At 41.2% G+C, this 25,098-nt stretch overlaps 1 protein-coding gene across 3 annotated transcripts in view; it reads right to left on the reverse strand.

The window, feature by feature from the left end:
- The window catches only part of HACD3 (3-hydroxyacyl-CoA dehydratase 3), a 45,906-nt gene that overhangs the window by 4,779 nt on the left and 16,029 nt on the right, over positions 1 to 25,098 (reverse strand). For 2 of the 3 annotated variants that reach the window (XM_064267388.1, XM_003418418.3), the window contains exons 2-8: positions 18,518 to 18,560; positions 16,348 to 16,421; positions 14,752 to 14,913; positions 13,067 to 13,118; positions 10,503 to 10,613; positions 4,688 to 4,815; positions 573 to 685 (exon numbers count right to left, since the gene is read on the reverse strand). In XM_064267388.1, coding sequence (XP_064123458.1) covers positions 573 to 685; positions 4,688 to 4,815; positions 10,503 to 10,613; positions 13,067 to 13,118; positions 14,752 to 14,877 — 530 coding nt within the window. In that variant the 5' untranslated portion in view covers positions 14,878 to 14,913; positions 16,348 to 16,421; positions 18,518 to 18,560. Of the gene's footprint in view, positions 1 to 572; positions 686 to 4,687; positions 4,816 to 10,502; positions 10,614 to 13,066; positions 13,119 to 14,751; positions 14,926 to 16,347; positions 16,422 to 18,517; positions 18,561 to 25,098 lie in introns of all 3 variants that reach the window. The other variant, XM_064267389.1, reaches the window with a different exon arrangement.

Here is a 25,098-nt window from a genome sequence, read left to right on the forward strand (position 1 = left end):
ATTTGACTGAAATGGGAAGAAATATGGAGTATGTATGGTTTGGTAAAGAGGAATACATCTACTTTAACTGGTACTGTTTTCTAAAAAAGATATTTCTTCTATTGAGAATGGAGGAATCACTGGGAGGCTGATTCAGACTTCAGTGATTTTGTAGTTAAAGTACAATCACCATTTCTGTCATCTCTTCTAGAAGGCCGGTCTTGACTAGTTCCATCCAACCTGGATTGCTCCCTTAACCCCATGTTTCTTCAGCCCTTCCAAGAACTTTTCCACGTGAATGGGTCCTTCCTTTCCAAGGAGACAGCAAGACCCTGTGGGTAAGATGGTCTTCTATTTCCTAGTTCTCTCCCTCTGCTCCCTAGTGCCCAAGCTGGCACTAGGATCCAATGACTGTTTTTTTTTTTAAAATCTGCCTCAACTTTGCAGAGCACATAGATCCAGCTAGAACTTACCACACATTTAATCTTACTCCCAAGCCAAATGAGACTCTGGCTAAGACAGCAACTCCCTTAAGAAGAGAGCTGCCCCAGAGAGGAAGAGGCACTCAAACAGCATCCTGGCATTTTACTCACCTAAAAATTTCAATTGCGCTCCACAGGTAAAACACAAAGAAAACTACAGCTCTATTTTGCATTTCTTCCATGGTGCCAAAGATGATAAACAAAATGAAATTTCTCCCAAGAAGCTATCAAAGGGACCCAAAAGAAAGAAAAAATTATTAAAAATATATTCAAAAACCATATTAGTGGATTGTCTGAAACCTAATCCCACTAAATTGAAGGTAAGTGGACAAGACTGAGCTCAACTAATCTTCTGCTCCAGATTTAGAACAAGTTAAAGTATCCAAACTAGTCTTTCTAGACAGGTAGTTTGGGTGTGTGTGTGAGAGTGTAAATGTATCATCATAAACAATATATTTAAAAAGCATACACTACCGGATGAAGCTGTATGTCTCCACAGCCCACGTTAAGAAACAGAACATTGCCAGTGCGGCACTCCTCTAAGTAACCACTATCCTGTGTGAGTCAGCCCCTTGCTTTTCTTTATAGGTTTCACTCTGCCTGTTTTTAAACTTTGTGAGATCATGCTATATGATTATTCTGCAACTTGCTTCTTTCTCAGTATCATGTGCCAGAGATTCGTCCATGTTGATGTGGTTACAGCTCACTCATTTTCACTGCTCTAAGGTATTCCAAGATGTGAGTAGATATTCTACCCATGGTGGACATCTGGGTTGTCATTTACTCTACGTGACTATCTCTGTACCTATATCACATGGTATTAGCTACTGAACCCTTAAAATGTCTTGATTTCTTGTAGGGCAAGCCCCCCAAATTGAATTCTTCTGCAGAAGAGTATTTTTAGCCCTTTATTTTTCCACATCAGCTTTAGAATTTTCTTACCACATTCCAAAATTTTTAAGGTTTTGATTGAAATTGCATTTAATCTATAGATAAATATGAAAAGAACTGGTATCATTATAGTCATGAGTCTTTACAATTCAAGAAAATTAAAAGTCTATATTATTTACTTTTTGTGTTCTCCCTTCCTGCATCTCAAACCTTCCATCTGGGATCACTTTTCTAATACCTGAATTATTTCCCTCCCAGTGAGAGGCTACTGATGGTAAACTCAGTTTTCTTTGTTCGAAAATGTCTTTATATCACCCTCATTCTTTAAAAAAAATATTTTGCTTGGTGTAGATCAAGGGTCTGAACTATGTCCCGTAGATCAAATCTGGCCCACTGCCTGTTTTGTAGTTTTACTGGAACCCACCAAATCCATGTTTACATATTATTTACAACCACTTTCACACTACAATGGCAGGAGTTGAGTAGATGCAACAAAGACCATCTGATCCGTAATGCCTTTATATTTTAATACACAAACTTAATTTAATATATAAATATTATATATTATGATGTATAATATATATTTATCTATTGCTTTAAAGAAAAGTCTGTCAACCTCTGATACAGATCTCTGAAGTTGGTTGTTTATTTCAGCACAATGAAGACATCACTGCTCTGTCTTCTGGCTTCCTTTATTGCTGCTGAAAGTCTACTGTAGCTTCTTTGAAGTATTCTGTCTTTACCCTCTACCTAGCTACTTTTAAGATCTTTTTGTCTTTTGCATTCTGCAGTTTCACTCTGATATGTCCAGGGGTGGATTTTTTATTTATCCTGATTTGGATTGTGCTTCTTGAATTTGTGTTTTGGCATTTTTCATCAGCTCTGGAAAATTCTGACAGTATCTCTTCTGATCTTTTCCTCTACCCCACTCACCCCCCCTTCTGAATTCCTATTAGACATATGTTCAACCTTCTACTCTATCTTCATGTCTCTTAACCTCTCTCATATTTTTCTTTTATCTCTTTGCGCTTCATTCTGTTCATTTCTTCAGATCCATCTGCCAATTCACTAATTTTCTCTGCAGCTATGTCTAACCTACTATTAAAACTTCCCATTACATTTTAACTTTTGATTACTGTATTTATAATTAGTAGAAGCTCTATCTGCCTCCTCCTCAGACCTGCTTATTCTTTATAGTTTCTCGTTTCCTCCTCAAATAGTCAGGTACTCCTTCCTTCCTTTACGCATGATTATTTCTATTTCGTATCTGATCATTCTGGTATCTGAAGTCCTAGTGAATCTGTTTGTGCAGCCTGTTGTTTCTCCTGGCTTTTGCTCACAATGCTTTGTTTCCTTGGTTTTATAATCTTTGACTGGAAGCTACTCATTTTCCTTGGAAACTGATCTGTGGGAATTCTTCGAGGCCTGGACAAAGGTGGTTTCTTCCAGAAAAAATTTGTGTTTGCCTCTGTCAGAGACTAAGGACAATACCAGTTGAGGACCACTTTAAAAAAAAAACTGATAACTTGAGAATTTTTGAACAACCCAAGTGGTGTCCATTCATAATACAAACTCATTTGGAGGACCAGCTTATGACTATGAAGTCTTAAAGTTAATTATTTTTCTCCCTCTAGCAAGACCAACATTTGAGACAGAAAATTTCCCTTGTAGACGGCAAGGAGGGGAAGGGGAAATTTACTTCTAATTCATCTTTACATGCAGCTCTTTTGTGTTCTCTGATTTACAGGGAAGGGTCTCTTAGGGGACTCTTCAGGCAAGCTCTGAGTCTTTTATCTCCCGTACCTTTCAATACTATAAAACTGAAGTTTACGTTCATTTGGTTTTGCAAATCCCCTCATCGTGAAAGTCAATGTCAGTGCTCTGTTTATCTCTGTAGGTTTTAGCTTTCACTTAGTTTTTGACCTGTTCATCAACGCATTTGAGATTTTTTCAGTATCTTACCCAGGTTTCCAGCATGAGAATTCATTTGGCCACCTATCTGCTGTATTTCCTGAAACAGAATCCTCTAACTTGTTTTTGTAAGCCAAGTAAACAAATTTTATCTATTACTCCATGATTGCGTTACAGCAGAAGATGTTTTTCACCAAATTTTTTTGGCTAGATACTGAGCCTCTGACTCTTTGATCTTTCCTCACACAGCAATGGAAAGAAGGGTGCATGTCCACCCACCTTCACCCTACTTTCCTGTGCTCCTGTCCTATACTGTTTTCTACTTACTCTTACTTGGTTCCAAGGAGGAATAACATTCTAGTTGTTCATGTCCTCAAGGACAGAGACTACTTCTTATTCTTCCGTGCACAGAGTAAGCCCTCAATATGTGTTAAATGACCCAATCAACCTGCTATGGTAAATTCAGCTCCCATTTCCACTCCAAATAAGCTCTGCTCAGGCCAAAGGCATTCCCCAACTCCAGGAGACTTCACTCAGTGTCCTGTATGTAAATGGCACTCTGGAGCCATGCAACGTGGTGACACTGAACCTGTCCCCTCCATCCAGCCCTAAAAATTCTACTATAATGCTTATTTCTAATAGTCCTTGATAGCAAAGAATATTATTCCATACTAGTGGGTCATCTACTAGCCTCTTTTATTTTTTAAACTAAGCAAAGCTGCTTCCTTCCAAAGGCAGATAACCTAGAAATAACAAGGTTATTGTATTAACATCTTTATCTTGCAACTGACACTGTTAGAATGCCAGAGTTGGTATACCAAACACGGGTAGAACTATAAAAACCATATTCCAGGAGCGAGTGACCAGGAATCACCAGATTTCCCCTGAGTCTGTGTAGGCAGTATTTAAAGATGTGCAATCATCTAGCTAGGGAACAGGGCAAGGAGGTCAACATCCATGCCCTGTTCCTGATAACAATTTTCCAGATATTAGGAAATAACAGAAATTGGCAAGAGCCACCTTTGTATTTGGAAATAAAGTCCCAAATGAAAACAGTTCTAGGAATTTGACTGCCTCCATCTACCAAAGGTGAGAGGAGGCCCAGTATGTTTTTGCCTAAGGCGACTGAGGGTAGGTTTTTTTGCTCCCACCTGAGAATCAAGTTTCTCTAGTTTTAAAGCTCATTTTAAAACTTTGTGATTTCATGAAGATGGTGTATGTGATGAAATAGACTTGAAATGGCAAAAATCTATGATGGAAAATATCCTTGAGGTTTAAAGTTTTCCGCCTTGTTCAGATAAACCAATGCCATTCGTGTGCAAGGAGACCATCCTCCTAGGAGACTTCTCAGCTATCTGTGGCATACCTACTAGATAAAAGCTGGAACCTCCCATTCCCCATCCTTGAGCTCAACTACTCAGTACCTGCAGAACAGAAGGCAACACTGGTGAGTTAGTGACTCCGATCACTGCATTGATCGTTTCCACACCTGCCAGCATCTGGCAGAAATACATCACATCAGCCACGGTGTGAAATGTGTCATAGAAGGACTCTAAGGGTACAAATATACATTAGGGGTAAATCAATTGGCAAATTCTAACAGAATTATTTCTCAAACTAGATAACTCCTTACATAAAAGGAACTTTAGAAAAGGTAAACGGAAGTCAGATTCAATTTTACTACCCAACTAAGTTGGGAGAGAACAGGCCCCTAGGGTCATAAAGAGTAAACTCTGCTAGTTACCAGAAAGTTAACACTAAGTCCTTAAACTTTTCTCGTTTTTAAAAGGCAAGAAGAAAGCACACCTAGACTTCACGTAGTTAATACATACTGAAAATCTATGTATCAGGCACAGTGATAATTCTTTTCAGATTATTACCTCATTTAATTTAAAGTTAAAACTATATCACATATATTGAACACAATCTAGCCTTTTCTAATCTCAAAAACTGTACACTCAAAGGCACATGTGCAGAAGTATTGCTGGATAAAATAAGGTTCCAAAAACTTTACCTGCGTTTATTTTTCTCCTTTCTTTTTTTTAAATTTTATTTATTTTGTTGTTGTTGAGAATATACGCAGCAAAACGTACACTAATTCAATAGTTTCTACATATACAATTCAGTGACACTGATAAAGTTCGAGTTGTGCAACCACAGTCACCCTCCTTTTGAGGTGTTCCTCCCTCATTAACATAAACTCAGCCCCCTAAGGTTCCTATCTAATCTTTCGAGTTGCTGTCATCAATTTGATCCCATATAGATAGCCTTAACTGCATTTGTATCTTTAGACCTAACAATTCTTATTCTGAGAATCAATCCTAACTGAAAAATATAAAATGAAATAAAAAAAGCTTTATAAACAAGGTTGTTCTCTGAAACCTTATTTCTTAGTGCATTAAAGTAGGAACAGTCTAAACGTCTATAAGAGTTTGGAAAGTTTGAGTGAACTAAGGTATATGCAACTTGATAGAATACCACGTAATAATTTTAAATGACAGTTACTGTTTACTGAGCTCAGCAAATGTGGTATCACAATTCTGAGTGGTCCATGAAATAATATCCTATATTCTTCACAGTGATCCTCACTTGGCATCTTGCTGCCTGCATTCTTCTTCACTGTGTTTCTCAACTAGGACACCACTGACATTTTAGGCAGGACAATTCTTTGCCTTGCATATTGCTGAAAACTTAGGATCCCTGGCTCCTTGCCTACAAATGAACCCGTTGCTTTCAAGTCGATTCTGACTCATAGCGACCCTATAGGGTAAAATAGAACTGCCCCATAGGATTTCCAAGGAGCACCTGGTAGATTCAAACTCCTGATCTTTTGGTTAGCAGCCACAGCTCTTAACCAGTATGCCACTAAGGTTTCCTGCCTCCAAATAATTATGACAACCAAAGAACACTCTCAAATTAGGCATTTCCAAATGTCCCCAGAGGGCAAAACTGCCCTCACTGAAAAAAAAACAAAAAACTGGTAACGGGAATTCTTATTCATATGTTTATAATCTAAATTCTGTTAGAGGTTCCACAGAGAAGCAAAAATTATAGCTGAAAAGCTATCACTAATGAACCACAACTTATACAAGTAGTCTCCATTTAAACATGCCTCCCCACTTAACACTGGGCCTAATTATCACATCCAAGTCTTGGTCCTTCGTCTTTTCCCGCTGTATGCAAATAGAATGAACAAACAGAATGAACACAAATCACAAAATGAAATTACAAATCTCTTCAAAGTGTGCAAGATACTTCTGAAATCAATTAAATTGTTGATGGAGAACTCTTCTAAATACAAATAAAGATACTTGTGAATGAGGGTCTGGCAGTTAGGCCAGTTACCAGCAAGGATCCCACTGCAGAAGCCTCAAAAGAGAATGAGAGAAATAAAAGAGGCCCTTGCAAAAACTGAGAAACCTTCTGATATTTTCACAAAAATTATCCAATTTATGATCCTGCTGCAAAGTTAAATGTGAAGAGAAAAATGGCATCTAGTACTACTGTATAATCTTGTCAGAAAAACCGAACAAATAAGTTCAAAATTTGACTAGTTCTTTTTTTTTTAAGAATTAATGCAAATTATAATTATAACCAAAATTTTGTTATATATAAGATAAAAAAATATATTTACATAACCTTAAATGTCACTTTTGAAGATAAAATCGCAATCAAATATTTGTGTCACCATCTACAATGAAATTCTGGTACTCCTTTTAAGGAGATTCACTTTCAGTCCCACTTTTCATGGGAAGTGAGACCTCCCATTCTTTGAAATAGAGGATTGTGACTTTAAAATTTGGTACATGGGTAACCAAATTAGATCCTGCTGCTCAGCTTCTGATTTTATGAGAAATTCATCCTTGTTTCAATTCAGGAATATGAACCTGTCTCTAAAATGACTGTTTTAAAGAATATTAATACTTTTAAATGCTTATAATATTAAATTTAAAAAAGATGCAAAATGATATACACACTCTGATTATACTAATTACTATTTTTTTAACTGCAGGAGAAAATAGAAGGAAACTCATGGCAATATCAACAGTGATGAAACAAAGACTTATTTCCTACCTCAACCTTTATCCCAGTTTTCTTTATTTTTTAAACTTTCTTAAATCAGCATACTAACTTTTATGATTTGAAAAAAAAAGTTTTTGAAAAATATTAAAAGGCACTCATGCTAGTGAACATGGGTTTCAAGAATGGGAGAGGACTTTTGTATATACTCTTTCTGGACAGAAATTTGGTAGTATACATCAGAATCCTTACAAACAATTTGGCCTTTGATCCTGCAATTTCACTTCAGATATTTTTCCTAAGGAAGTCACTAAGGACCCTTATAATAATTTACCTACAAAAAACCTACCAGAACACTTCATAATAGTAAATAGTTGAGAACCAACTAAATGTCTGACAACAGCTAGGTAAATGACTGTCTATCACCTCACAAAATGCGGCCATTTGAAGTGACATGGCAGAAGCACCTTCACTGACATGGGAAGATGCTCACGATGTTCTATTTGGTGAGAAACAAAGGCTGCATGGTAACATTTATGTCATGATCCTAAGTTTTTTTTTGTTGTTTTTTTTTTTAAATACCTGGGTTTAAAAAGAGACACACCAAGGTACCAAGAATCTGTTGCTGTCATGGATAGGATTATGATAAGGTTTTTGTTTGTTTTTAAGTCTTTATTTTCTGACTTTTCTGTAATTAGCACTTATTATTTTTATAATTAGAAAAAAAAATTTTAATTTCTAAAATAAAGATGTGTTCCTTAATAGAGAGCTAGACAAGTCCCAGAGTTTCTAGACAAGCCGGAAAGTCTGCTGCTGTTCTCCACTTAGCAGAAGTCTAGCAAGTTCATATTTACATGAAAGGACAAGTATGTGTGGAGCACTTGCCATTCACCAACACCCTTAATTCAAGAGGAGAAAACTGCAAAGAGCGAACAATGATACCAGGTGTTAGGTCCCACATTCTTATCACATCTTTGAGAACCAGTAAGGGAAGAAATTCAAGGGGTAGGAAGGGGCACAGAGCCAAAACAGAAATTACAAGTCCAGGAAGCTTGCTTTTTTTTTTTTGGCAGCTTTCTTTGATCATATGACCCAGACAACTTAGCAGCTTAGGGACTGGGTCACCTAACCGCCAGCAGGCTTGAGTGGAACACTCAGGATTCATCCAACTATGTTAGGTTAAACACAGTAAGTACTTACATATTTGAATGTCACTATTTGCCCTCCAGGAGCCCTGATGGCACAGTGGTTAAGTGCTCAACTGTTAACCAAAAGGTTGGTGGCTGGAACCCACTAGCCACTCCAGGAGAGAAAGATGTGACAGTCTGCTTCTGTAAGGATTCACAGCCTCGGAAATCCTATAGGGCAGTCCTACTCTGTCCTATGGAGTCACTATTAGTTAGAATTGACTTGACAGTCATGGGTTTTTTTTTTTCATTCCATGGGACTTGTGATAAATCCATATTAATAAAAGCTGCAGGGCTGAGAATATCTGTCTGAGACTTCCTTTGCTTCTTTAAGTAAATTATCTGTAGACCTCTGGTCACACATGACTACAGGCAGGAGCAGATTATCTAATAGGCAAGGTACGCACAGAGCTTACCTTGCTTACCTGGTCATCTGTAGTGAACAACTTCATTTTTTCACCACATCAAAGATTCTGCTTCTAGGTATGGCTGGCATCTGTCTCCTTCCCAACCCCACAGTACCTTCCTACAGAATCAAAGCCTCTTCAAATTTACAATCCGTGATAGGGGTGGGGGCACCCTGGTGGCGCAGCAGTTAAGGGCTACAGCTACTAACCAAAAGGTCAGCAGTTCAAAACCATCAACTGCTCCTTGGAAATCCTATGGGGCAGTTATACTCTGTCCTATAGGGTCACTATGCATTGGAATCAACTCGACAGCAACGGGTTTGGTTTGCTTGAACACGGGTGGATGACCCAGTAAGCAGGATAAGCGTGGGCTTACTTGCATTTACCTACTAACATGTAGTGAACAATTTCACTACAGATGATCTGGTAAGCAAGGTAAGCACCTTGCTGATATTTGCTGCAATTTTTCTCCAACTCCCCAACTCCCATGCTGCTCTGCCCTCCCCTCCCCCCGCCCCCACCATGGGCTGTTAACCTTTAATGTTTCTTGGTCGGGATGTTTTCAGATACACAAGAATTTAGATATTTTATGTAGTCAAATATATTGACATTTTCCTTTGATTTTTCTCACACTTTTAAGCTTAGAATGTCCTAATTGTCCACATGAAATTATTATAAACATTTACTTATATGGACTATTATGATTTAACTTTTTAATACGTGACTTAAATTCTTTGAGGGAATTTATTTTGGTATACAGTGTGAGGAGAAATGCTAAACAGATTCCTTGCCTCCCTCGTGCTCCCCAAACTAGCCAACTTTCCTTAGGAACATATTAAATTACCCATCTAATAAAAAATTATGGAATCATATTTTCTTTTCTACTGATTCATGATTCCTCTTTTATCATATATATGATTCATACAGATAGAAAGTAAGAGCTATTTCTGGGCCACCTAATCTGCTCTGTGAATCAGTCTGTCTCTGTGCTAATGCCAGATTATTTTCATTACCGTTCTCTCTTACCAGGAAGAAAATGTTCTCTCCCGTTACTCTTTTTCCTCAAAATTTTGTTACTTATTAATTCAAATTCTCAAATATTTTCCATTGGCATTTAATCTGGGCAAAATTCTACATAATATATAAATTAATTTAGGAAGAATTAATATCATTATGAGAGTCTTTCATCCTCTTTTTGAACAGTCCATTTCAGAATCTATTTAAGGAGGCACCAAAATGGCTCCAAAAGGGGAGTAAAGAGTGAGATCCCAGGCCTTGCATAACCCTGGCACCGGAAGTATCACATCCATTTATTTACTTACTAATGAACTATCAAGAAATGAATAGAGAAAGGGATGCTAGCCCCCAATGTGCCTCTTTCAAATGACTTTCCGTGTGTGTGGACTTGGGCCATTTCTTCACCCATCTCTAAGCCTGTTTCCTCACCTGTGAAGTGGAAAGGATATCTGCCCTGCTTGTTTGACAAGGCCATGGACATGAGAGGTGAAAGCACGATGAGGAGCATGAAGGGCGACTCGAACGTGGAGGATTCCTATCAATACCAATGGTAGAGTAGCGGGCCAATACTGACAGGAAGAAAACGAGCCTGGAAATTTTTTACTTGCCTTTTCCCAAGACAAAGAACCGGACAGTCAGGTTGACAAAGATCCAAGAGAATCCCAGGAATTGTACGAGATTATACATGAACAGGTATCCTTTCTTCATGCTTGCAAAAGCTAAAAGACAAAGTGAGGCAATAAGCTGTTAACAACAGTAGTCACAGCCGGAGAGTAGATGACTCCAGCCCTCTTTCCTATTTGGGTGCCCTAAGCTCCCACAAAAATACCTGACCCAGGCCTTCAACAGCTTGGGTTCCTGATCCCATAGAGACACAGATATGGGAAAATTATGAGGAACACTGCACCCCAGGGTATGCTTTCAGAGGCTTTCCCCTTCCAGCCTTGAGGGGTAAGAATACATACATCACAAACCCAAGAAGAAAAAAAGATGACTGTCTTAGGAGGCATTATAAAAGGGAAATAAAGCTATCCTCAGCCCCTGCTCTACTTATACAATCTACAGTCTACAGTTTCTGCTCTGGAATTTTTTTAAGGTCATGAGGTCAAATCAGCTAAAAAATCTATAAACAGTAATGAAAAAAAAATGAATTACGATATTTGATCATATATTCATTCAACCAAGCATTAACTGAACACCCACAATGTGCAAGGTACTGTAAGGAGCACTACTGGGATACAAAGATGGTTAAGACAATGCCACCCTCAAGGAGCTTATTATCTAAAAACCATAATACAAGATGGACAGTTACAGGTAACGTGTTGTGAAAATTTCTAGGTGAGAAAATGACAGCAGGCTGGAGAAGAATCAGGCAAGTCTGCATGGATAAGTTGGCATCTGATCTGGGCTTTGATAGATGGGTAGGATAAGAACACACCAAAGGAGGACAATGTCAAACTGAGAGGCAGGAAGCTAAGGGCCATTAGTTTTGTTTGCAGCCTAAGGTTCATGAAGACACAGCCAACTGAGGAGTTTAGAGGTAGGAGCTAATCAAAGGCAGGTATAAAGGGATTAGCAAGAGTCATGGTTGAGTCAAAAAGAGACAGGTCAAGGAAAGGATAGTTTTCAAGAGGAGAGCTATGGAGCTCAGATTTTGTGGCTACATATTTATTCCTAAGCTACAGATATCCTGCATAAACACCTGACTGATGTTTAACTAACCACATTGAATAGCATGGCCAATCAAAAGCAGCCTGATCCTAAGGGGTCGGAAAAATGTCAGACTTCTAATAACATTTTACTAATTAAAAATTTTTTCTTCAAAACTACAAAAGTTTATTATACTTCCACATCATAAAGAGCTTCCTTCATGAGGGAACTTTATGAGTTTAGATAAAACAGCTATAGTTTTATGTAACATCCTAAAAATCCATGTCTGAGAATTTTTATGTATTTCTGAAGCTTACCCCTTTAAAACATCAAAAGATTAAATCTCAAGGTGGCTTTTTTGTTGTTATTCTTTGCCTTCACTAATCCTCTCCCCTCCTCTGATTCTCTGAAAGAAGAGTCCTCTAAATTAATGGCTATTCAAATCTTTTTTAAAAGCAATGAAAACCCTTTTCAAAGGAAATCTTATTCAGAACCGGAATACATACGACACAAAGGCAGAGTTGCTCTGATTGAAGTGGGCCTGCTTGCTTGACCTAGCCCCCAAAGCATCTCTGGGAACCCTGGGGGCACCATGGAAACCACTCCTCTAAAACTTTCCCTTCCTGACTTAGAGCATGCCAAACAAGTGCTGCTAAAACTTGGAAAAGTTTAATTTAGGGCAGATTCTGCTTTTCAGAGTTAGTTTTGTATAGACGTACATGGTCCTCCCACTGGAACGTAAGCTCTCAGAGGCCAGGTGCTATGGTGGAGTCATCTGGCTCCACATCTCAAGTACCCACGGAGCATGAATTTAATAGACAGCTGCCAAATTTAATCTATGTACTCAGGAGACAATACACTTTCAGAGTTTCCTACTTACAAGTGGTAGAAATTGATGTTTATAAAATTACTGAGCAGCAGAACATCTTTCAGGCTGACAACCACTCCTCTCAATGGTAAAGTTCTTGAGATCTTAGTTGGGAGAAAACACCAGGCTGGAAGGAGTACAGCCCTGGACTCGTGTAGTAATTTCCACATGTCTATTCAAGACCTGGAAACCTTGGTGCAGTAGTTAAGAGCTATAGCTGCTAACCAAAAGGTCAGCAGTTCAAATCCACCAGGCACTCTTTAGAAACTCTATGGAGGAGTTCTACTCTGTCCTATAGGGTCACTATGAGTTGGAATTGACTCAATGGCAACAGGTTTGGTTTTTTGGTTTTATTCAAGACTTGACTGCCATTTGCCACTAAGCCAGTCAAGGGGACTAAGATTCTTCCATTCTGCTAGACCACCTGTGGATCCCTTCAGATGATGTCACATCCCAGACAGAACGGAAACATTAAAGGTAAGCCTTTTGATGTGGACGTACACAGCTTAAGCACCGGACATGAAGGATTTCTCATAAACTCACCGAGGCAGTCCACTGGGTGAAATTATTAGCTCTCCTGCCACATCGCTGCATCCACACCCCACCTCTATTGCAAGTTAACTGGTAACTATCCTAGCAGCAGTGGCAACTTACTTTCAGGGGAGCCTTCATTTTCCATTCGGAGTTTATTTAGGCGCTCTTCTTCCTAAAATTTGGACAGTTTTCCAAGAACACAAGTTAGAATTCCCAGAAGCTTGCAAAAGTTCCCATGCTGGGTATGTGAAACATCACCTCAGCCATATTAAGATTAATATCAGCAGTGATAAGTCATGTTGATTGCATGTACCTCCAGTGGTGTTCATTGCTTCACTAGGGAAAATGTACCCTGGAGTGTGCCAAATGTGCTCAGGTGCCAAAAAGTCTGACTCCTCCTTACTAGGCAGCACTAACATCAAAGGATGCCTGTCCAGTGCTCACAGAATTAAACCAATCAGTTGGCTTCCAAACTGCCAACTAGGCAGACTTAGAATCTTAAGCTGGAAAGGACATCTAGAAGACTTAATGCAGTTGTAGAAACAAAAACAGAAGCTTAGGCAGGAAATAAACAGATTGGTACTTTATTTTTCAAGACTTTTAGATTTTCAGTATAACTTTTCCAGAAGCTAAAATTATGTCTCCAACATCAGTATGAACTCACATTTATGTTAACAAAGATACAGATGAATACAGAAATATTTACAAATTTATGTATATATATATATATATAGGTCAGTATACACACATTTATTTCCTTACTCTGTCAGCTGAGAGGGCCTAGAAGCAAGGACACTCCAGGAGCAATGGGTACACTTAGTGCCCAGATCTTGGTTTCCAATACTACTGTCCAATAAAAAGAACAAGGTTCCTTGGAGAAATGGCTAATTTGAGAGCTGAAGGAAGAAATATACAAGAAAGTACCGGAAAGGAAGTGCAGGGGAAAAGGAGAAGAACACAATGATGGGAGTATACATACGTCAAAGGGACCCAGGAGCCAACTGAAAGAGCTCCCAATGGCCGAAGCTGGAACAATTTGAGCAACAAAATAAATAACGTAGTATTGGATTATAACCCAAAGTATAAAGTAAGTATCCATGATTCCATACTGATATAAATAAAAATAAATGAGGGACTGGAAGGGCTGACTCATTAGGGGGAGAGCAAGTGGGAGTAAGGAGTAAGATGTATATAAACTTATATGTGACAGACTGATTTGATTTGTAAACGATCACTTGAAGCTCAATAAAAGTTAATAAAAAAATAAAATAAAATAAAAAAATAAATGAGGGAAAAGAGACAAATCTCTCGTTGCAGAAGAAATCCAAATTATATAAATATTCCACCCTAAAAGATGGGGAGCATTACTCTCCCAGTGTGGGCTATCCATAGTGACTTCCTTCTAAAAAGGACAGTAAGGAAAGGAGAGAGGGGGACAAAGAGTAACTTTACAGGAGAGAAATCTGACAAACTTCACCTCAGCCAGATGACAGTGATAAGTCATGTTAACAGCATGAACCATCGACAAGATGTGATAAGAATGGACTTAACTTCTGTGGTCTTCTTCCTAAAAACCCATCACCACCCCAGTTTAATCATGAGAAAAACAGACAAATCCCACCTGAGGGACAGTCTATAAAATACCTGAGGAGTACTTATCTAAAATCATGTCTCTAGGTCTCTAGATAAATCTGCATCTTGGTCACTATTCTACCAGGCTCTAAGAGATATCTGAGGTGGCCCAAATAACTTAAGTTCCTCATGATTTCTGTCTTCAGTGGCGGGATCGGAGGGTTCTTACTGACCTTGGCTCTGAGCTCCATTTCTGCATCAGACTCGTCCAGCCAGCGATCGAAGTCAGGAGCCAAAAACAGTGGGCGCTTCTGTTTGGTGAGTCTCTCCCACCACTGACTCACCTTCTTCTGTACCATTATATTTACCTGCCTCTGGGTCAGTTTGTAGACAGGCTAAGAGAAAAACTGAGAATGTGAGAATGTCCTCCCCGTTCTCCTACTGTATCCCCTGAACTGGCACCAAGCCAGCACAGCTACACAGAGAAATTACATGGTGTGCTTACATCCCTTCCTCCTCTGCCCTGACACAAACAGAACATGAAAACCAGGGGCTGGTACAGGGAAGAACTGGTAGGAATAGCAGTGTCTTTCTCTGACTCTCCCCAGTAGATGACAAAGGAGGAAGAAGGCAGATAGTTTCTGGTTAGCACAGAGGCAACTACATCAACCTCCTGCCAGGTCTACATTATGCAAAGTACTATGACCAGCCACCATGAAAATAACTGAATTCAATGATCAATGATCCCCGGAAAAAGCAAACTCTTGTTTTAGAAAGGCCTGCAGCATGGCCAGAGCTGTACTGCATCAGTTAACAACCTTTCCACTAGGGTGAGCTGAGGAAGTCTTCCCAACTATACTCAAATTCCTGGAGGCTGTTCCAGTTAACACCAGCTCATTATTCCTCTATGTGACTTCTTCCCTCTGCCTCCAAAGTAAGCCCCACGGACAGGTTCTCTGTCCCTCATGCCACTGATGACTACTAATGCTTTCCCAAAACAACTGCACCCCCTGAAGTGAAAGATCACTAAGCTCAAGCACCCAGAGCCAGGAGTGTAATTTTAGAAACCGAAGTGTACCATCTTTTGGATTCTCTTCCTTCTTGTTACAGAAACGTCCTCATGCCCTGAGGTAAGGGAAACTTCAATCATACTTCCAACATTCTTTCTAAAGACCAGCAGCTTTAACCATTTATGATTTTTATTTTTCTCTTTGCCTCTGTGGCAAAGTCATGAAAAGTAACTCCCCTGGTGCATGGAGGTCATATTAATGACCGTGGAATGATCTGGAAAATAGTGCGAATAACTGCACCGTTTGAAGGATGTAATCAATGTTATTGAATTGTACATGTAGAAATTGTTGGGATGGTATGTTTTGTTAAGTATGTGTTCATCACGATAAAATTGAAAAAAAAAAAAAAAAGAGTAACCCCTTGGCATGGGCCTCACCCGCCCGTGTAACTCTGCTCTCTATCGATGCCACACTCTTCTACTATCACTAAAAACCAGAGACTATCAGAGCTGGAAAGGACCCTGGAGATCACGTAGTCCTATCCTCATTTAACACAAGAGAAAACTGGAACCCAAAGAAGTGAACAGGCTTGTTCAAGTTCACACACCAGGAAATCATGGAGCACAAATTCAGCTAAGGTCTCCTGATTTTTCCCATCCTCAGCAGCTAAAACCTGAGCTTTGTTCCAAATAAAAGAGGTATATAGCTCCCCCTTGGTTTTTATCTTCTTCTTTCCTACAACCCCTGCTCCCCACTTCACCAAACTATTAGTACTTATTTCCTAGAACAGAGTGGGAAGTGAGAAAGGAAAGAACATACCTCTGGCTTCACAGGGTCTAAGAACTCCAGGTGAAATTCATAGACATTGTCTCCTTTGGCACCATGTCCCTGAGCTATAAAGGAAGAAATAAATGTAGGTTACTGTGGCCTTAAGCAGAGTAGACTCATTCATAAGTCAGCTTGGTACAGTTTTTCAGAAGTATGCAAATATTAACAGGCCTTACCAGACTGAGTGGGAATTTGTAAACAGAGCTCCTCAACAGCCAGCTAAGCTGAATCCTGGACAAAAGTCTATCTGATATGTCCTTCTGAGCAGTTCCTACATGTTTGCTTAGTCTTTCAGTATGACCTTGGCAACACCCAGTACAAACACTAGGCAGGAGAAAGACCATAGATAACAAAGCCCAAGGTACGACACAGATATAAATTTAACTTTCACATCTACTTTGTCTTTGAATTCAAAAATCTCCTGACCAGAGCCAGAGAATGAAGGGAAGGCCCTGACTTCTCCTTTAACACACTCCAAATGGAACAAGGAGAAATAAACGCTTTCTCAGCTTATTTCTAAAACAGGACAAATAGAAGGGGGAGGAAAGTCCCCAAGGGCTGGCATGACTCCATGCCTGTGCCTTGACGTGGCTCCTTTCCCCACATCAGGTAGGCACCACACCTGGTGCCAGTGACTGCTGGGCTGCCAGTGCTGCTGGGCCTCCCTTCCCACACTCTGATTTGCCTGTCGTTTGATCCCCTCCTGGAGTTCTCTTCCCTCATCTGGCTATATGTGGTAAAACCTACTACTATTTGCTACCAAATCAAGACCAAACCCATTGCCATGGAGTTGATTCGACTCATAGCGACCCTATAGGAGAGAGCAGAGCTGCCTCATAGGGTTTCCAAGGAGAGGCTGGTAGATTTGAACTGCCAACTTTTGGTTAGCAGCCTGAGCTCTTAACCACTGCAGGAGGCTATTCTCTTAGACTGTAAATTCCTTAAGGTAGGACATTCTATAAGGTTCAAGTGGCAAAGCACCCTTTTATCACTTTAACTTCCCTTTCAATGCATTTACCCCCCAAAATACTTGATTTACTACCACCACTACCCTCCATCTTGCAAAGTAGATACAAAAGCCAGGCTGTGCTTTCATGCAAGTGTATCACGGTAGAGGAATCTAATGTAAGCAGAAATTCTTCAATCCCCGATAACCCTGGCTACTTCATGATATACCAAGGGAACTGGAACAGAGAGAGAGCAAGGAGGATCCCACCACACTGGGTGACAATGAATCCAGATCTACCTTCTCAGGTACAGCAGCAAACCTGCTGATGAACCGAGGAGAAAGGAGGTGAGGCAGAGTCAAAGAATCATAGAATGTTAGAGCCAGAAAGGCCTTACAGGTCAGCCAGAGCGCAGGGTTTCTCCAACTGGTACACAAGGGTAATATCAGGGGGCCACAAAGTCTCATCAACATATTTCTATTTTGGGGAAGGACTGTGCCATCTTATTAGGGGGAGAGCAATTAGGAGTATATAGCGAGGTGTTTATAAATTTTTGTTTGAGAGTCCGACTTGATTTGTAAACTTTCATTTAAAGCACAATAAAAATTAAAAAAAAAAAAAAGATATTTCTATTTTCTGTTTTCATTATAATCTTTAAAAAAAAAGACGCCTATTCTGGGTCATTTGGATGGCTGCCTTATAATCAAATACTGCCACACAAGTCAGTGGCTATGTTTGCGTCTGTGTTCACAGCTGCAATATGGCCAAAGATCAGATAAAGTCACCATATTTAATTCTTAACAAAATATTTCTCAATCTGGGCCCCTTGGGCCCTTGAAGGGCCTGGAGATATATTCCCTGGTGGCCATGGGATGCTCAGTTTTGAGAAATACAGATATAATCCAACACCTTCATTTTATAGGTCCAGAGAAGTCCTTACCTTGTCCAAGGCCAGGGAGCTAGAGCCAGGTTGTCTGGTTTAAGCTCAGGAGTCTTTTTCACTACGTCTACTGTCTCTCCAAGGGAGACGCAGGGTGTGAAACAAATTCTTTGACTTTTCTTATCATGTATCTGAAATCAATCTAGTTTACCCCAAAAGAATCAAGAAGAACATCAATAAAAATAAATAAAACAAATAGATAAAAATAAAAGGAAATCACCATCACATCTCCCTGGCCACGCAGAAAGCTAGGAGCTTCGGCCCGGATACTGACCTTTGAAATGCAGCACATTTTCCGTGATGCTGATGGCAGGATTCTGTGAAAAGAGACCAAGGATGTGAGGAAGAAAATGAAATGAAAACCAGATGCCCTTTTCTTCCTCTCTCCCCTCCTTGGGGGCTCAACTTCCTACCTTATACCTCCCCAGAAAATATACTGAGTGGTTTATTCACCCCTATGTGTAAGAGTTCTCTATGCCTGTCTGTAGTTATTGGAGATTGTCAGCTCTTGCAAGAAGGACCCTAAACTGCTCTGACTATGCAGGACAGTGAGATACTAAATCAGGCCCTTCAGTGGTGAACCATGGCAAGTGCTACGTGAGGCATAAGGGTGGAATATACAGAGCTCTAAGACTCAGTGTTCCCAAACACCGGAGTCAGAGAATCTAGTGGAACAGGTGAGTCATTTCCTCTGAGAAGATATCAAATAATATCAGGTAACACATACTCAATACCAAAAGAGTAGTAAAAAGGAATGCGTTACAGGAATTAAGAAGAGAGCGAACACAATGGGAATAGAATGGTTGGGGAAAGCTTCACGAAAAAGTAAGACCTGTCCTGCAACACGAAGAATAAATAAATTCTAGGAGGTGGGAGAAGGAGTTGAAGCTTACGGGTGGTTGTGCCGATGGTTCTAACTTAGTCCTCAAGCTCCAGAATCTCTTAAACCCCAACCAAACCAAGACTAGAAGAGATTGAAATTCTCCAAATTGCTCATTTATTCCCAGAAGTTGCCACATGCCTTTGGCAGCACGATTTAAAGTGAAAATCCTCGGGTTTGTTTTTTCTTGTTTGTTTGTTTTCAGTGAAGGAGAAACAACTCAGCCCCTTCATCCCAGCTCAACATTAACTATAAGCAAGAGGTAGCATGTTCCCAGGTTTTCATTTTTTTTTTTTTATAGGCTCAGCTCTCTGTACAGTCGCTCATCAAAGGAAAGCAACAAGCTAGAGAGAAGGTTGGGAGCTGGGGGTATACTGTGGGGCAGCAGAAACCTCAATGTTCTATTTATAGCCAAGAGAGTTAGGGAAAGCGGGAGAATGAAGCCTCAGTGGGAGGAGCATTTGTGCCAAGCTGTAAAAACGGCATGGACAAAGTGAATCAATATCAACAGACCAAGGCTGATTCCTATTAGGCAGAGGTCAGACACATGTCCTCTCTCCAACCTTATTACCAATTAATTCTGACACCAGCCAAACCTCCCACAGCACTCTCTACTTCTCTGCTGAGTTTGATAATTCATTGTAACGGTCACACAGAACCCACGGACAATATTCACAATTATGGAGTTTATTAGGGAAGTAACAGGTTACATCATGATGTTGCTCATTGGTCCAGCTGGGAGGATTTTTGTTTTCTTCATGTTGAGGTGCAATCCATACTGAAGGCTGTGGTCTTTGATCTTCATTAGTAAGTGCTTCAAGTCCTTTTCGCTTTCAGCAAGCAAGGCTGAAGTTGTCAAAGATTTCATTTTACTTGGATCCACAATCAACAGCCATGGAAGCAGCCATTAAGAAATCAAATGACACACTGCATTGGGTAAATCTGCTGCAAAGGACCTCTTTAAAGTGTTGAAAACAAAGATGTCACCTTGAGGACTAAGGTGCACCTGACCCAAGCCATAGTATTTTCAATCGCATCATATGCATGTGAAAGCTGGACAGTAAATAAGGAAGACAGAAGAACTGACACCTTTGAATTGTGGTGTCGGCGAAGAATATTGAATATACTATGGACTGCCAAAAGAACGAAAAAATCTGTCTCGGAAGAAGTACAACCAGAATGCTGCTTAGAAGCAAGGATGGCAAGACTGTGTCTTACATACTTTAGACATGTTGTCAGGAGGGATCAGTCCCTGGAGAAGTACATCATGCTTGAAAAAGTACAGGGTCAACAGCAAAGAGGAAGACCCTCAATGAGGTGGATTGACACAGTGGCTGCAACAATGAGCTCAAGTGTAACAACGATTGTAAGGATGGCTCAGGACAGGGCAGTGTTTAGTTCTGTTGTGCACGGGGTCGCTCTGAGTCAGAACTGACTCAACCAACGGCACCTAACAACAACAGGTTACAACTCAGGATCAGGAACAACTCAGGATACGGTTCTTTGATCAGGACAGCCTCTTCTCAGCTTTGCCTGCAGGCAAGCCTCTCTCTGGCCCTCCACCCCTCAGCCAGGCCTCTGTCCTGCTCGGGCGAGTGTTACAAAGATCTTTAGCTCCATCAGAAAGTGCCAGGAGGCATCCCACTCCACCAGGAAGCCTTCTGCCCGAAGGCTCTCAGGTCTCTCATTCCGTGGGCTGTGATGTTGGCATGCCCTCTGAAGTCCGCCACACAGTCTCGTACAGGTCTCCTGGTTCTACTGCCACCGTTTCTCTGCCATGGCTTCACTCTATCTTGTGCCACCTCTAGTGTTACAGCTCACTCTTTCTGGCTCCTAGGCCTAGGAGGTTCTCAGTGCAGGGATCCCAGGTCCAAAGGATGTGCTCTGCTTCCATTTTTTCTTTTTGGTGGTAGTGAGGATCCCCTTTCACTCTGGGATCGGCTCTCTTTTTTATGCCTAGTGGGATGGCAAAACTGACCAATCCCCTTGTTAGGGTTTCATACACCTTATTTGCATGGTCCCACCCCCACAGGGGTTCCATGAACTTTATCTATATTCTTAGCAGGCTGTCCAATCCTGCTGGTAGGCCACAAACACTATGCAAATAGTCCCACCTAATCATTTTATGGGAGTCACAAAGACCATAGGCTAGACAGACCATATTAAGTAATTCACTGTACTGCAGGCCACCCCCTGGCTCTTTCAGCCATTGTTCTTTCATATTTGGAGGATAACCTCCCCCTCTCAATCATTTTACCAGTCCAAAACAGCCATTAACAATTAGTCGTACAGTAGGGCAAAGAGTCCTCAGGGCGAAGTTACTCAGGTACCAGCCATACAGGCAGAGGTGGATTATCAAACATGCAAAATAAGCACAGTGTTCACCTTGCTTACCAGATCATCTGTAGTGAACAATTTCACTTTTTTTTTTTTCACGTCAAAGACTTTGCTTCCAGGTATGGTTGGCATCTGTCTCTCTTCTAAACCCGCAGCACTTTCCTACAGAATCAAAGTCTCTTTTCAAATTTACAATCCCTGAGAGGGGTGGATGACTCAGTAAACAGTAAGCACAGGCTTTACGGTGCTTACTTACTTACTAATCTGTAGTGAACAACTTCTACCGGATCTGGTCAGGTTCTCCAAAAGTTATCCCAGCTCTACCCTTTCTGGTGTCTCATAAAATTTAACTGAGAGAATATCCCTTGCTCTGAGCCTCACGAGGTATCAGCATAGCAAAACCTTTACAGAACTTTAGGTTCAGCCACTGCACTCCAGTTCAGAAGTGCCTCTCCCTCAGTCCACTCTTTCACACTTACAGCTTCTACAATTCCAGTTTTTACAATCACAGTTAAGCCTGTTAACACTCAACACGCACAACTGAATCATAAAATCCTCTCAGCGTCGTCCCCCACCCTCTCTTTCCAAACCCATCAGGAAAAGAGGTATCTATTCAGATGAGATCCTCCCTTGTCCCTCTCATTTGGAGTGTAAGCATACCCAGGGAAGCGTGTAAGCCAACCACTTCATGCCTTTATCTCCCCGCATTTAGACAGCCAATGTTGAAACTGCCCATTCCTATCAAACCAGCATGTTCCTCCATCTGAGGAATCTTCTGTTGTGGCTGGAACGTTCAGCATCTGCATTCGTATGCCAAGTCCAGTCCGGAGGAAGCCATCAAATTGCAGCAATTTACACCAGCTCACAGTGTCAAACATCTCTCTCTCTCCATTCGGTAGGGTTCTGGTCAGCTCATCCCTAGCCCCTGTGAGCAAGGTCGATGGGTACCAGCCATAGGTTCAGGAGTCCACACACCTTCCTGCACTTCAGACCAGCCAGCCCCTTATCTCTCATCCCTAGTCCCCATGGGCAAGGTCAACGGACACCAACCATAGGTTCAGGAACCCACACAACTCCCTGCACTTCACATCTGCCAGCCCCCTCTCTCTCATCCCTAGCCTCCATGGGCTAGGTCAATGGGTGCCAGTGGAACATGTCCAAACTCAGCCCATCTCTTTGTTGCTGCCCCTCTCCCACTTCCACTCATCTCGTGGACCCAGGTGGTCATCTTAATTGAGCATACCAACCTGTCTACTTGTCAGCTCCCTTTAAGTTCCAGTCCTGGAAGGAGGTTCTTCTGACGGGCACTGGCTTTTCCTGCTTTGATGCACACAAAGGCAAACCACTTGCTCAAAGTTCAAAAGCAAGGCACTCATTATTTTTTTCTGCAGGTCCTTCCTTTAAAAGCAAATCTCCTGCTCTCTCAGCACTTCTGGGTAGGTCTGCATGTCTTTTCAAACACAAATTTCCTGAATGGAAAGATCCTGGGTGGGGCTCAGGTTTTTGACCTAAGCCCCCAATACTCTACACACAGGGCTACTGCATTGAAATGAACAGTGTGTGTTTCTTTCGGGCAAATCCTCGTTCCCCTTTTAACATACCCAATCAAGTACTGGTTGAAGGCAGAGTTATACACTCTCTGTAATCTATAATATCCAATATTCATTCCCATCAAACATTTAGGTCTGTTTTTACAACAGTAAGTAGGAGAAATATTCAATATCCAGAGTATATTCAAATAAACACATAATCCTTTTTAAAATATTCCAGTTCCATCTTCTCCACACCTTGACTATCTTCCCACTCTTATGCATATGGCCTTGGGCTAGGTGGAACTAGAAGACCCTGGATGCCTATCAATCATCTTGTTTAACTGGGCTGGCTTTTGTCCCAAAACACTCCAGATGCGATTTTTCTCTATTCAGCTGCAGCATAACATCTCTTTCCTTTCTGCCCTTATAGATAACAACAAACAAAATAACCACCTAAGAATCAAAAGTTTCACTTCCCACACCCCTTCATTCTTTCCCTTACAACGTCCCAGGCTTCTGTAAGTCTGGAACCACTGAAACAAACCCTGCTTCTGATGCCAAATGTAAAAATGGCATGGGGGCAACATCAGGCCTCCTCTAACTTCACCAGGGGAAGTAAATGAAGATCAACAGCCCAAGGCTGATTCCTATGACGCAGAGGTCAGACATTCCTCCTCCCTCCAATCTTTTTACCAATTCTGACACCAGCCAAACCTCCCACAGCACTCTCTACTTCTCTGCTGAGTTCGCTAATTCGCTGCAATGGTCACACAGAATTCACAGATGGTACTCATGATTTTGGTATTTATTTGGGAAGTCACAGGTTACAACGCAGGATATGGTTCTTCAGTCAGGACAGCCTGTCCTCAGCTGTGCCTGCAGGCAGGCCTCTGGCCCTTGACCAGGCCTCTGCCCTGCATAAAAAAAAAAAAGCACTTCAGCTCCACCAGTAAATGCCCAGAGGCACCCTACTCTGCCAGGAAGCTTCCTGCCCGAAGGCTCTCAGCTCTCTCACTCCATGGGCTGTGGGTCAGCATGGCATGCCCTCTGTAGCCACCTTGTTCTAGAAGTAGGCTGGGTCTCCTTGTTCTGCTGCTATCATTTCTCTGTCATTGCTTCTTGCCATCTTGCGCCATCTCCTGTGTGACAGCTCACTTTCTCTTTCTCTCTGTCTCCTGGGTCTAGGAGATTCTCAGCACAAGGATCCAGGGTCCAAAAGGACACACTCCACTCCTGTTTCTTCTTCTTGGTGGTAGTAAGGACCCCTACCCCAACCCCACCTTTGGGATTGGCTCTTTTTTAAGACTAGTGGGATGGCAAAACTGACTAATCCCCTCATTAGGGTTCCATACATCTTATTTGCCTGGTCCTAACCTCCACAGGGGTTCCATGAACTTTATTTGCACTCTTAGCAGGCTGTCCAATCCCCTTGGTGGGCCATAAGCACCATACTTCCATAGTCCCATCCAATCATTTTGTGGGAGTCACAATGACTATGGCTCGAAGGCCATATTAAGTAATTCACTGCACCACACAAACTTTATGTTAAGACTCTCCCCAGTGGAAGTACAGACTTCAGACTAGGCAGCTCACCCAAAAGGGCTAGAAATCTGATTGACCTCCTCTGTAGCACGAGAAGAGAACCTCCTTAAAATGGGCTACATTTCCAGGGCGGTATTTCCTCAGCATGGGAACCAGGGTTTCGGTAGAAACATTATCATGGCAGCTAGAGTTCTGGGTTATCTTGGAGATAAATTTCCTGCCTAGGTCACTTCTTGCCCAATTCTATATGTCCTCCATACCCTAATTCACTTGAAAGGCAAATAAGAGGTGCGAGTGGCCCAGTTTACTCTCCACAGGTGGATGGATGTGCCCAACAAAGGTTGGAGTACTTAGCAGAGTATAAGCCCAGGAGCATTCTCTAAGCATCTCTGTGAGCCAGAGACTTCAGGTGCTAACTAGCAATAAAGGGACAGCTCTCCTCCCCGGCAGTGAACTGGACACATCACATTCAGCTTCTCCAAAAGTGGTGGTGGTAGAGGGATAGCCCGAGTCGTGTAAAAAAAGATTACGCCAGAAACAAGTTCAAAACTGGGAAAAAGGAGA

The sequence above is a fragment of the Loxodonta africana genome, chromosome 13 (assembly GCF_030014295.1).
Source record: "Loxodonta africana isolate mLoxAfr1 chromosome 13, mLoxAfr1.hap2, whole genome shotgun sequence".
Classification (NCBI taxonomy): Eukaryota; Metazoa; Chordata; class Mammalia; order Proboscidea; family Elephantidae; genus Loxodonta; species Loxodonta africana.